This window comes from Aquarana catesbeiana, linkage group LG01 (genome assembly GCF_042186555.1).
Source record: "Aquarana catesbeiana isolate 2022-GZ linkage group LG01, ASM4218655v1, whole genome shotgun sequence".
NCBI lineage: Eukaryota > Metazoa > Chordata > Amphibia > Anura > Ranidae > Aquarana > Aquarana catesbeiana.
In genome coordinates this window covers 494,923,913-494,938,664 of record NC_133324.1, presented here as the reverse complement: position 1 = coordinate 494,938,664, position 14,752 = coordinate 494,923,913, and the positions used below count along the sequence as shown (strand labels likewise).

Below are 14,752 nucleotides of genomic sequence, written 5' to 3'. Positions count from 1 at the left end.
TTATCCCTCAGACATTAGAGGGGCCAGACTGTGGCCAGTAGGAGTAGAAAATGTTCTGGCGTCGACGACCATACCCCATCATTGGTGTCCACGAGAGGAATGGTGCCTCATTGTCGATATCAGTGGGAGGACTAGTGCCCCACTGTTGGTGTCATTGGCAGGAATTATGCCCCAATGGTCAGTGGGAGAAATAGTGCTCTAAGGGCCAGATAAAGACAAGCAAAGGGCTGTATCCAGCCCCTGGGCCACAGTTTGGAGTCCGCTGCACTAGACAGATTGTACAATCTCCTTTAGGACATAATTTCCTTCAAGGTATTTGTTGAGGGATTTTAAATCCAGAATATGTTAAAAAAAAAAAAAAAAAAAAAAAAAAGTTTGGTCATTTGTACCATAAACAGGCTTTAATAAAGTCCTTTGAATCTGTCTTGCGGAGGTACAGGCAAAATAGTTCAGGATATTGTGCAAATCTGACTGTCCTTTTTATTTTTGGCTGATCTAGTCTGGGGGTAGAGTGTTGAACTCCATTTTGTACCCTTTTGAACCGAATAAACCCACAGGTCTGGGACCCAGAAGAATGCAAAGAAGCAAACAAAAACTGATGTCTCCCTCCACTTACAGGCGTGAGGGCGCACTTTCACTGGGGAGAGGGCTTTGGAGAAGACTTGCTTGGCTTTGTTGCCCAAGTCTTACGCTGAAAGGAAAGGGGGAACTTAGGCTTTAAAGTTGAAGCCTGGGTAGATCAATTAGGTGTGCTGCATTTTGAGGAGGTAGAAGATCCTGATAAGGGTGGGTTTTAGAATCTTCCGATGTAAGAGAAAAACCTTTCCTCCTGTGACATCTTTAAAGACCTGGTCCAGTGCCTCTCCAAACAGATGTCTTCCTTGAAAAGGCATACAAGTGAGGTACTTTTCACAGGCAGTCTAAGTTTTTAGCCACAAGATTCTGCACACGTAAATGATTAGGACCATTCTGGAAATTTGTCTCATGATATATCTGAGGGTATCCACACAAAAAAAAGCAAAGAAGAAGGTAACTGCTGTAAATGCTCTGTTAACACACAATCCTGAAAAACAGGGTCACGTTGGTTGTTCATTGCCCTAGTCCAATCAGCTGCAGTTTGATATACTGAAATTGCAAAGAAAGCTGGTTGCAGGTCTTGGCCTGCAAGGGTAAAAAGAGCCTTTAAATTTTGGGATTTGTATAATTCCTTCATCCATTGGTTGTAATAATTTCGTATTTGCTCCTGTATGTATCTGTATTGCAAATTAAATGCATTGATTTTTAAACGATTTTTTGTAATAAAATAAATTTTAATATTTTGTTTTGCTGTATCTTTGGCACCGCAATAATCCCATTACTCCACCTGTTGTCTCTATTTACTCTTTGGGATGAGGTGCCTTATCTAATTAAAGACACACATAACACTAGCTCCAAAAAATTCTGTCACAGGATTGTCCCCCTCACCCCCTTATACACAACTGAGCCCGATCGCGATCCAGCGCCATGCATGAGAGCAGCAGCTCTCTGCGCTCCCTCCCTCATAGGGCAGAATGATAACAATGGGAGCAATTAGCTCCCACAGCTGTCCATCAAATACTGTGATAAGGGAGCAGGGGTTGGGGCCAATTCGCACTGTCTGAAGCAGACAGGGTGGCTCGGGAGCCAGCCAGCACGAGTGCCTCCATAGACAGCTGCAGTCCTTGCTGAGGAGGAGCCAAGATCACCAATGGAGAACCCCAGAAGAGAAGGATTAGGATTGCACAGAGCAGGCAAGTAAAACATGTTTGTTAGTTTATTTAAATAATAAAGCTTTAAAATCACTTTAAGGGAGTCTCAAACTTTCTTCAAATCTTCAGATACTTTGAAGGAAAGGAAAAAAAAAAAAAAAAAAAAACATTTTCAGGTACAACGAGATGTAAGACAGACGGCACAATCAAACCCAGAGATAGGCCACTTCTTTGTGAATGCTTTCCACTGGATAGAGTTTTTAGCAAAAATTTGGGAAGAATTAAATTCCTTTCTGAAGTGACCCAATTATCAGATTGGACATCCTGTTTATGAACAGGGAACATTTTTAAAAAATTTTTATGGCTTCTTTGTACCCAAAAGGGGCACAGGGAAACAGAAAAGAACCTGCACAATGGCAGCAGTGAGTTTTACCACGTTAGCAAGCATGATTAAGATGCATAGGTTTAGCCTTTAGATAAACTTTAGTCAGTCAGTAACTGGTTACCAGGTTTTTTTTTTTTTTCCTATGTCCACTAAGTGGGGGGGTAATAAATAATTTTAGAATAAACTTTCACCTTAAAAATTACTACTAAAAAAAAATATATGGTAAACTGATTACTAACAATTGGTTATACAAACTCACTAATAACCTCAGGAAAAAGCTACAGGCCTTTGATAAATATAGGGTAGATGGGTTTCAAATCCACGTACACTTGTATCTCTGGATTCAGGATCCTGATCATTCCATGTGTCAAATTTATGCTAATCGTTTGTCATTGTGACTGTTTTTCTGTTCCCATTATAGGCTTTACTATGCCTAAAATAACATGATGTAAAGAGATGTGAGACGAATATAATTGTTGTAATTATACTTTTAAAACTTTATTGGAAAAAAAAAAAAACACATTGTTAAAAAAAATAAATCTATATAGATCCATCACTCTGCTGCTGACAGTCCCATGTCAGTTTTCAGAAGCCAAAAACCTTTGTACTGCAAATAAAGCATGACAACAAGAATGCCAATAAATTGAATTGCAATGCCATCAAATTATTCAGGCGCAATATTTACTTACACACTGCTGCTTGCTAAAATACTGCCAAGAACAAAGCTGATACAGTGCCTTAAAAAAGTATGCATATCCGTTGAAATTTTGCATACTTTCTCATGTTACAACCAAAAAGTAAATGTATTTTATTGTTTTTTTTGTGATAGACCAACACAAAGTGACACAATTGTGAAGTGAAAGGAAAATGATAAATGGTTTTCAACATTTTTTTACAAATAAATATCTGAAAAGTGTGGCGTGCATTTGTATTCAGCCCCCTTTACTCTGATACCCCCAACTAAAATCTAGTGGAAGCAATTGCCTTCAAAAGTCACCTAATTAGTAAATAGAGTCCACCTGTGTGTAATTGAATCTCAGTATAAAATACAGCTGTTCTATGAAGCTCTCAGAGGTTTGTTAGGCCACTTTCACACTGGGGCGGTTTGCAGGTGCTATTGCGCTAAAAATAGCGCCTGCAAACCGCCCCGAAACAGTCGCTGCTGTCTCTCCAGTGTGAAAGCCCCAAGGGCTTTCACAATGGAGCGGTGCGCTAGCAGGACAGGAAAAAAGGTCCTGCTAGCAGCATCTTCGGATCGGTGTATACACATGCCCATTAAAATCAATGGGACAGCGCGGCTATACCGCCAGCAATTTGCGGTGGTTTTTAACCCTTACTCGGCCGCTAGCGGCTGAATACCGTCGGTAAAGCACCGCTTTACCGCCGACGCCGCCCCCGCCCCAGAGTCAAAGGGGCCTTAGAGAACTTTAGTGAACAATCAGCAACATGAAGGCCAATACTAGACATCTCAGGGATAAAAGTTGTGGAGAAGCTTAAAACAGGATTAGGGTATAAAAAAAAATCCCAAGCTTTGAACATCTCACGGAGCACAAAAGAGTAAGGCACAACCGCAAACCTACCAAGACATGGCTGTCCACATAAATGGACAGGCCGGGTAAGAACAGCATTAATCAGAGAAGCAGCCAAGAGGCCCATGGTAACTCTGGAGGAGCTGCAGAGATCCACAGCTCAGGTGGGAGAATATGTCTACAGGACAACTATTAATCGTACACTCCACAAATATGGCCTTTATGAAAGAGTGGCAAGAAGAAAGCCAGAAGAAGTCCCGTTTGCAGTTTGCGAGAAGCCATGTAGGGGATACAGCAAACATGTAAAAGAAGGTGCTCTGGTCAGACGAGACCAAATTTTAACTTTTTGGTCTAAAAAGCAAAGCGCTATGTGTGGCGGAAAACGAACACTGCTCATCAAATATATAAAGTGAAGGTAGTGCTGCACTATGAACCTAAATACTGTGCGTAATAAAGTGCAAAGGTGCTCAAGATATGGCTGAAAGAGGCAATGTTCAAAGGTCAAAATATATCCAAATCCTAGGCAGTATAAAAACATATTGCATGCCCTGCGATTTCTTCGGATAAAACAATAAAAGTTTATCAAACACTCAAATGATTCTTCATAGAACAGTGATAGAAAATATGTCCATATGGTGTACAAACGAAGTGAAAAAACAGTGCTCAAAAGAAGGTGCACTAAAATCGCAATAAATCCTGAAGGAATAGGTAAAATCCTAAACGGCATATAAAAGCATACAAAAAAGTTTCCTTCATATAGGTATATGCTGCAAGTGTTCTTATAGGTGAAAGCAAAAAATAATAAGTAGTGTCCATATAAGCTGCAAAGTAGGTAAAGTGGCTGTATATTAGCTGTGTCAGCATAAAATGACAAGGTGCTGGTGACAATCCTCTGGCATAAAATGCTGATGATAGGTGACTTCCTGGTTCCTGTGCAGAGTAATGTATAGATGTAACCTTACCGCTGTAAGGTAACAGCATGTGGGTATATCTCAATGTGTTTCTTGGTAGCCTCCCAGTATGGTGTATCCGGCTCCACTGGTGTGTGTCTCTAGTCTGGAATCAGAGTCCCCCTATTGTCCCTGGTGTGTCCGCATCCAATGAACCTCGCAATGGGGCATGAGGGGGGTGTAAAGGGGGATGCACAATAGTGTTGGTATTGCCAATTTTTTCTTGACGAAACGGTAAAAGTAAAATCAAGGTACTCACAATTAGGGCTGAAACAACTAATCAATTAATCGACAACTAATCGATTATGAAATTAATCGATTACTATTTTCATAATCAATTAATCGGCCAGTAACATAATGGGGTTAAAAAAAAAATAAAATGAGCCCTTTATAGTACACAAAAAGAGCAAATAATCGCTGCTGTAAATATTACTTTCACAGTTCTACAGTAAAAAAATGAACCCCTTACAGTAGTGATTATTTGCTTTTTTGTACTATAAAGAGCTAATTTCAGTTTTTTAACTCCATTGTTACTAAACGTCTTAGACCTGGTTCACATCTATGTTTTTTGGTGCTTTTTGCAGAAACGCACTACAGTTCATTTACATGGTTTCCTATGGGACAAGTTCTGCTTTTTTCAGCAGCTGCGTATTTGGAAAGGGTCAGGGACTTTTTTTTTTTTTTTTTTTTTTCCCCACGCAAAACGGTGCTTTTTTGGTTCAATATACAATAATGGAGAAGCTGCAGAAACGAATGTAATGTGTTTTTGCAGCAATTTGTGTTTTTTAATCTGCCCAACAATTTGGCAAAAAGAAATGCAAAAACGCAGATCGCAGCAAAATCACGTGCACAAAAACGCACAGCAAAAAGCACTGCAGAAACACATCAAAAGCAAACTGCATAGGTGTGTACCGAGCTTTATGCTGGCCACACGGATCAATTTTCAGATGAGAATATTCAGAGGAAACATCTTTGTACATTCCCTGAATCAAAGAATGTTGTTTGAAATTTTCACTTGTTTTAACATTGTTTTTTAAAATGAATGTAATTTCTGAACGAAAACCACATTCACTGTCTGAAAATTCCTTTGACCAAGAAGTTTTCTATTATTTCCAAATTTTCCCGTCACTGTGGTTGAAAATGAACGTCGATTTGACCCCACTAACAATTAGAAAATTGAACGAACATTCTTAAAATTACATTTTTTTTGAAGGAAGACATTGTTTTTGTAAATAAAAAAAAAATTGATCTGAGTATGATGATATTTACCAGATTCACCCTTTAATAGTATATACAGCATCTCTCTCCTCTAATAGTGTATACAGTATATCTCTTCTGTCTGTTATTCTCAGAGTGGATTCGATATTTTGCTCTCTAATCATATAGTTGGTTATTTATATTTACCGCTGCATAGAGATATTTAAGAATAAATGGCCTTTTTTTTTTTAAACTTTACATATTAACTAAATTATACACCAATTTTTTTTTAAAGGTTATTAACCGATTAATCGAAACAATAATCAACCAACTAATCGATTATGAAAATAATCATTAGTTGCAGCCCTACTCACAATGAGAAGTATCAAACAGGCATATAACAAATGAGCTGCCAGCTCGCCCACGTCACTTCCGGTGCCTCGTGTTCCCTAACACAGGGCACTGGAAGCGACGTGGGCGAGCTCCCATATCTTTTATTGAGCACCTTTGCACTTTATTACGCACAGTATTTAGGTTCATAGCGCAGCACTACCTTCACTTTATATATTTTCTAGGTTCTGATATTTCCTTCAGTGTTGCATCATATTGTTAAAAAACGCACACATTTGGTAGCGCGGGAATATCACTGTATTATAACAGTGCGCATCACCCTGAACACACCATCCCCACCATGAAACATGGTGGTGGCACCATCATGTTGTGGGGATGCTTTTCTTCAGCAGACAGGGAAGCTGGTCAGTTGATGGGAAGATGGATGGAGCCAAATACAGGGCAATCTTGGAATAAAACCTGTTAGAGTCTGCAAGAAAGGTTCACCGTCCAGCAGGATGACGACCCTAAACATACAGCCAGAGCTACAATGGAATGGTTTAGATCAGGGGTCTTCAGACTATGGCCCTCCAGTTACTACAATTCCCATCATGCCTAGTCAAGTCTGTGAATGTCAGAGTTTTACAATGCCTCATGGGACGTGTAGTTCTGAAACAGCTGGATGGCCGTAGTTTGAGGATCCATGGTTTAGATCAGGGATATGCAATTAGCGGACCTCCAGCTGTTGCAGAACTACAAGTCCCATGAGGCATAGCAAGGCTCTGAAAGCCACAAGCATGTCACCCAGAGGCAGAGGCATGATGGGACTTGTAGTTTTGCAACATCTGGAGGTCTGCCAATTGCATATCACTGGTTTAGATCAAATCATATTTATGTGTTAGAATGGCCCAGTCACAGTCCAGACCTAAATGCAATTGAGAATCTGTGGCAAGACCTTGAGAAGTGATGTTCACAGACACTCTCCATCCAATTTGACCGAGCTTGAGCTATTTTGCAAAGAAGAATGGGAAAAAATTTCACTCTCTAGGATGTGCAAAGCTGGTAGAGAGATCACCACAAATACTTGCAGCTGTGATTGCAATGAAAGATGCTTCTACATAGTTACTCAGGGGTACTGAAAACAAATGCAGGCCACACTTAACAGATTTGTAAAAAATTTTGAAAAACCATTTATCATTTTTCTTCCACTTCACAATTATGTGCCACTTTGCTTCAGTCTATCACATATAATCCCAATAAAATACATTTAAGTTTTTGGTTGTAACATGACAAAATGTGAATAATTTAAAACTGTAGATATACAACACTTTGAACTGCGATCTTACAAAATGAAATGGGACCCTCTAGGGAAGATATCCAACTGCTTTTTAAGATCATGCCATAAGCTTGAAAATTAATTGGTAAAATTGAATCTATTAGAAAAAATAGCTAAACCAGGGAAATAATTGCATCAAATGGGTGGACTGACCTCAAGCCCATTTTGCAGAGGGGTCTACAAAGATAACAGAAGAAATGGCAAAAAGGTGACCACATTGATCCGTCACATTTGGAACACAGTGGGAAGTTATTCTGTGAGCTTCAGCAGAAAGTGAATCTAATAAATGGCTCAGAAAAACAGGCTTTTCTTTTCACTCAAGGTAGTTCGGGTAAAAAAAATTAAATTAATAAAAATAAGAGACTCTAAAAGCTATATTACTTTATACTGCACTGTATTCTTAAAGTGGGGTCCCACCCAAAAAAACAAAAATACATGAAAAATCCCAAAACAACAAAAAAACATTTGGATATTTTTTTTTTTTTTAAACTAAATGCCTGTTGCTAAGGGGTCCCTCGTAGTCTGCCCCTTCCAGTGCCTGGGCTGGTGACATCACTTCCCCCTCGGCACAGGAAGGGCTCCGCTCTGCTTCCTCCCTCCTGTCAATCTGGGACCCATTACAGGTCCCAGGTGACTGAGCGGCCAATCACAGCGCGCGGCGCCGCTCGCGCATGCGCAGTGGGTGCCAGTCTGAAGCCACAGCCCGGCGCCCACAGTTGCAATGCCGGTGCCGCTGAACGGAGGGGGAGACGAGCGGGGCTTCGATCCCCCGCATCGCTGGACCCAGGGACAGGTAAGTGTCCAATTAAAAGTCAGCAGCTGCAGTATTTGTAGCTGCTGACTTTTAATTTTTGTTTTTTTTACTGGACCCCCTGGGTGGAACTCCTCTTTAAGTTCCAACACAGGGATATAAACTTAGAAGGATTGCTGACAGTAAATTTTAATCCTGGGGAAAAATCTGTAATCAGAAAATTGAAATATGTCTGGGCGCAATAAAATACTCCCTAACACCTATTCTGACTAACCTGTGTAAGAAAGATCCGTACACCTACCTATTTTCAGGCTACTCTGGTCCGGTCACAATCTCCCGTGTCTGCCAGGACTGGCTGCAGGAGAGAGAGGGCTCGACAACAGCTGCAATTGCCTGGGAGCAGTGAAACAACCAATAGGCTCCTATGGCCCATCCATTGTCAGCGCTCCCTTCTCTCTCCTGTAGTAGCCGCTGGCTGATGAGAGGGGAGCAGGATGCCTGTACTTAACCAAAGCAGCCTGAAACTAGGCAAATATACAGATCTTTCTTACACAGGTCAGAATAGGTGTTAGGAGGGGAGAGGGAGCATTTTTAAGAGCAGTCAGGTTTTGCTGGAATTCCACTTTAAGTTGGTCTACAAAATCAATATCAATTATCCTGCATATCTTGTGTACATACTGAGTTCAAGGGCTTAAAGAGATTCTAAAGCTTTTATTTAAAAAAAACAAAAAACAAACATGTTATACTTGCTAGCTTTGTGTAATGGTTTTGCACAGAGCATTCCCCATCCTTTTCTGGGGTCCCCCGCTGGCGCTTCAAGTACCCACTGAGCAAGCAGCTAGTCAATCTTCCCTACAATGAGGGAAAGAGGCGCAAGAGCCACTGCTCTCGCGCACGGTGCTGGATTGAGATCGGGATAAAGTATGTGTAAAGGGGGAGCAGGGGGTGGGCGTTGGGAAGAGGTCCAGGACACAGAAGGTTCTTTACCTCAATGCAGAGAATGCATTAAAAGTGTGAGTTCAGCCTAATATTTAAATCTCCTGCCATCAACAAACTAAGACTAACCTATCTAGCCTTGTAAATAAGAAATCGTTATACATACCTTTTCTAAAGCCGCTCTGGTCCAGTCCTAAACTGAGCTGTCAGCGGCGGCTTCTCTGTGGAGGCGGGTAAAGAGGAGGCAGCCGACAACGGAAGCCCCATAGTAACTCTATGGGCGACGTCACTTCCCAGCCGTTATTGGCTGTCTTTTCTCTGCAGAGCTTCCGCCACTGGAGACCGGACCGGAGCGGCTTCAGAAAAAGTATGTATAGCGATTTCCTCTTTACAGGGCTACATAGGTTAGTCTTAGACCGTGGATGCCTGTAGATTTAGAGATTTTAGTATTAGGGTGAACTTCCACTTTAAGGTAAACAATCTTAAAGGACTAAAACTGATCTACTCACATGCTACACCATTTTTTTTCAACCTTTTTACCCCAATAGAAGCCTTGAAATAAATTTTCAGGCCTCCGGTAATCCCTGCTAAAAATTAAAAGATCTAAATAAAAGAATAAGGATTGTCCCTAAAATATTTGACATCCAAGGCAGTAAAGTAAAAGTCAATAAGCCATGAAATCAACTCTCCACTTCAAGAATAGTTAAAGAATTTGTTAAAACACTTCATATTCCCGATATGTGCCTGCTGTACCATGTACTTCTATGCATGGCCGTCTAACACGGGGCAAAAGGGGCAGTTGCCCAGGGCCCAATCATAGTTGGGGAGCCCCAAAAGCAACTGCTCCTTGAGCCCACGCTGCCTGCAAATATTCATCCTGTGTAGCGGGTGCAGCCGATTCCCCACTTGCTCTCCTGGCCGGTTGACTCTGACAGGGGAGAGGCAAGCTGTGGGCTGTATGCGCCGGAGCCCGCTCATCCCGCTTCTCCCTGTCAGTCACCAGCAGCTGTTAAATGAAGTGAGGCAGAGCGGCTCAGTGTCCCCCGCTCGCCCCTTCTCCGGTCAGTGTCCCCCCCCATTTTTCCGGTCACGGTCAGTGCCCCCCCCCCCAGCCCCCCCACCATTTCTCTGGTCAGCAGGGCTAAGATGAAAGAGAGCGGGCTGTGATTGTTCTCCTTCACCCCTTTGTCAGCAGCAGAGTGGGATGGATTGATAAAGCAGTGTCTGGACCGGAGCAGCTTACAGAGGGGGACACTGTGAATGAGTTACAGGAATCAGTGTGCAGTAACTTCTAGCAACCAATGGGTGAGTAGTGATGTGTGCAGTAACTTCTAGCAACCCAATCAGTGAGCGGTGATTGTGTGCAGTAACCTCTAGCAACCCAATCGGTGAGCGGTTATGGTGTGCAGTAATCTCTAGCAACCCAATCAGTGAACGGTAAGGGTATGCACTGTGCAGTAACCTCTAGCAACCCAATCAGTGAGCAATAACCTATAGCAACCAGTGAACAGTAGTAATCTGCTGTAATCACTCCCAACCAGTGAGCGGTAAGTATAGGCTGTAATCTCTGGCAACCAATTTCAATCGCTGAGTGATCTGCTGCAGAGAAAGTATCCTGTTCTTTGTATTGCTTCCTTTGTGTGAAATCCCTGGTGTTTCTACCAGTCCCCTTGCTTTCCTATTAAAAACTGACCAGATGAAGCAGGAGAGCACAGCGTGGTCAGCTCTCTAGCTGTGCTGGGAACTCAGTGTATTCTCCTCAAATAAGCAGACTTGTCCTGACAACCCCCCTGCACAACAATTCATTGGGAAGATCAGGGTGTTGCTGTTTCTATAAATAATTAGAAAAATGTAGCGAATGATGAACAAACATGAATAACGTAATAATAAACAGTGAAGTCCATATAACCACAAGTCCTTCGACAAAGTGTAATAGACTTAATAAGTGACAAACAAAAGTCTGACTGGCCAATGGCAAAAAAAAGTAAGTGATGTGGTGTCCAGCTGAATATATACACGGATGCAACAAGGGTGATGGATTTCCAAGTGTTGACAAAGAATATGTTGATAGGTGCATGAAAACAACATCGAACGAAAACGGCATCAATGGATGAGTGGTAAGTGCATGCTCTTACCAGATCTGGTGGACTCCACTGTCAGCGACATGAAGTCTTGAAAGCAGTGTGCCACACAGGGAAGATGTAAAGGTATCCAGGCAATTGGGACCTCAAAGACGAACTCAGCGAAGACTCCAGGGATCACCAAGGTCAATCGTCACTAGTGGAACTCACGATTGGAATCTTGTTTCCTATGTTTCCTATAACACGTCATCTCTTGCTGGTCCAGACCAGCAAGAGATGACGTGTTATAGGAAATATAGGAAACACGCAGATTCCATGTCGCTGACAGTGGAGTCCACCCGATCTGGTAAGAGCATGCACTTATCACTCATCCATTGATGCCGTTTTCGTTTGATGTTGTTTTCATGCACCTATCAACATATTCTTTGTCAACACTTGGAAATCCATCACCCTGAGTTGTTGCATCCGTGTATATATACAGCTGGACACCACATCACTTACTTTTTTTGCCATTGGCCAGTCAGACTTTTGTTTGTCACTTATTAAGTCTATTACACTTTGTCGAAGGACTTGTGGTTATATGGACTTTACTGTTTTTTATTATTACGTTATTCATGTTTGTTCATCATGCGCTACATTTTTCGAATTATTTTTGTATTGTTTTTGTCACACTGTATGTAGCTGCTCATCCTTCTATTTTAGTTAGCGCAGTGTTTCTTCGCACATTTTTTCACTGTTGCTGCTTCCACCCAGCTCTAATGCAGCAAAGAACAGAGTCAAAGTGATCCAAAAAGTAAAAAAATTAAAAGGTATTTATAATGTATTTTTATATCTATACACCAATGTTTTAACTTTAATTTTTATTTTAAACTGAATGGGTTGTTTTACAAGGCGATTGTTTAACAAGCTCTAGAAGAACCCTAGTTAAGAAACACTGCTCTCTATACTGCTGTTACAGTAAAGATGAGAAACAATTTGCAGGATATTAGGTTCACCTGGGATAGAACAGATTTGTCATTGGTGAATATTACTCCTTAATCCGGTTTCAAAGCATTTTTTTTTTAATTTAAAACATGTTTTCCCCCAGGCCCATATGTACTAGCTTAGTGCATTGGGAACCTGCCAAAATTGAATGTGAGCATACTACTGGTGGAAAGTATTTTAAGAAAAATAATTTTGAAACTAATTTGTTGTATACTATCATAGGGTAGGTCACAAGCAGAAAGATTCCACGATGCATAAAAGGAAGCACATAGTCACTGCTTGTAAGGCGATACATTCTAGCCATAGTCTGAAGTGGGTTTGGGTTAGAGTAGGGTTCAGGTGAGAGCAAATTTATTTGTTCATTGAAGTCACTGTATGAACATCATTAGAAAAGTCAGAAGTCCTTGGCTACAGGTTCTGGGTTAGTTAAGAGGGATTTAAGATGCTAAAGTCAATCAGCATATGCAGAATGAAAAATCAGCATAGGCAATATGGCAAGGAAATATTTCCTTTTATATATGCTGGTGGACTTTTTCTGACCAATAACAGGCTGATCCCTGCTTTTTGATGTTGCCTGTCATGTATTAGGAAGACCAGGAGTGGCGGCTATGTCCACTGTGAACATGAAGATTCCAAGACTGGAACTAAAAGGCAAACACTTCTTTTGATGAAACTACTTACTGAAGCTTTGCACACAGAATCTGCATGAAAACGGCTGAAGTTGCTCTCATTGTACACTGGTAAACCTTTCAGAAAATCCGCCTGGGGAACAAAAGAAGAGAGGAGTTTAATTTATAGACAGCAATATTTACGGTGAGTTCGAGTACAAAAGAAAAGTAGACATTCTTTCCCAACTTTCAGAGTCTCAACCTAAGCATTTACTCATGTGATTTCAGCAGGAGGAAAAGATGAGCCAATCTGAAGTCTGAACCTTGCAATACAGTATGTAAAAAAAATGCCTAGGCATTTCAAGCCCAATTTAAAATTGGAGGTATGAGGATTGAACAATAAAGATGAACCCATGTAACCAACTATTGAAATGCATATATTGCATGTAAAATGTTTAAAAGGATAAATCCACCTTTTATAACAGGTTACAACCATATTCAGAGTGTAACATGTTACAAATGCACCGACTTTTAGGATTTTCAGTGTTAACATGCGGTCACAAACACACACATATTATATATATAACACATATGTAAAAAAAATAAATACATAAATAAATAATTAATTAATACCCTTATATATGTAAAAATCAAGTTTAAAATACTGCTTACCTCTGGTTGGCATTACAGGCGAGATACTAGAAGTCTAATGGGGAAAATTACTAAACCTACTAAACCAGGTAATCTGCCAAATATAATACTAAGCTCGGGCACCCAGGCCAACGAGTATACAGTATGGACTACAGTGGATGGGTATGTCAGTAATCAAATACGAAGTGATCTCTTAAAGTGGTACTAAAGCCTAACCATTTTTACCTTAATGCATTTCCTGCATTAAGGTAAATATGTTTTAGATACAAAAAAAGGACCACTGCTCCCACCTAAAGCTGGCCATTAAGCAGCATTGGAGGGCACATAAGAAAAAAAAGGCCAAGGATAGCTACAGAGCCTCTCAAGGCTCTGTAGCTTACGCATGCATTTGCAAATGCGTGCAGACAAAACCCCTGTTTTTAAACGCATACCGTTAGACCGGTTTATTCGGTTATCTGTGAGCTGGTCGGTAAGTAAGCTTGGTTTCTTCCTTGGATTTATCCTTGGCCTCGTTTGTAAAAGTGTTTTAGGTAGTATCATTTCCCCCTAACCCCAACACACACACACACACACACTTACTAGAGTCCTCACTCAATCCAGCATTGTCCTGTCTGTAGCAGCCCTCTCCTCTCACTTCCTCCCACTGCTGTCAGTCAAATCCAATGACAAGAGGGTGTGACCGAGCTGTGCTGTCTGTGGACTCAAACAGTGAGGCTCGGGATTGAGCCCACACAAGTGTCCCTACAGCAAGCGGCTTGCTCTGGGGGCACTCGCAGAAGAAGTGCCATAAATGCCAATAGGGGACCTGAGAAAAAGAGGTTCGGGGCCACTCTGTGGAATTCTATTGCACAGCGCAGGCAAGTATAAACCTATTTGTTATTTAGAAAAAAAAAAAAAAAAAAAAAAAAAAAAAACAGCAACATGGGGCTCTCTCCAACAAGATAAATGTGTTAGTTGGAAGCCCTCAACATTTCTCTAGCAATTGACTGCCTGCCAGACTGAAACAGGCTTGCCCGTTTCTTTGGGCCGTTCATAGTCTTAATTATTTAGGGGTTAAAATGAGTCTGATCTAGATCAGTTATTTGATGCAAACATCTGGCGCCTGTTGACTAAGATACACACAGACCTTCAGAAGTGGAGGACCCTGCATTCAATCTGGTTTGGGCACTGTACCGTCTTTAAGATGACCACGTTACCTCAGATCTTGTAACTGATTCACTCCCTATTTGGATCTTTCCTCAACTTAAGGCATTACGTCTTTACTTTTTTGCGGGGGACAAAAGGCAG

At 41.1% G+C, this 14,752-nt stretch overlaps 1 protein-coding gene across 1 annotated transcript in view; it reads right to left on the bottom strand.

The window, feature by feature from the left end:
- The window catches only part of DDA1 (DET1 and DDB1 associated 1), a 57,653-nt gene that overhangs the window by 13,733 nt on the left and 29,168 nt on the right, over positions 1–14,752 (bottom strand). The window contains exon 2 of the mRNA XM_073592161.1: positions 12,888–12,968. Within this exon, the coding sequence (XP_073448262.1) occupies positions 12,888–12,968 (81 nt within the window). The remainder of the gene's footprint in view (positions 1–12,887; positions 12,969–14,752) is intronic.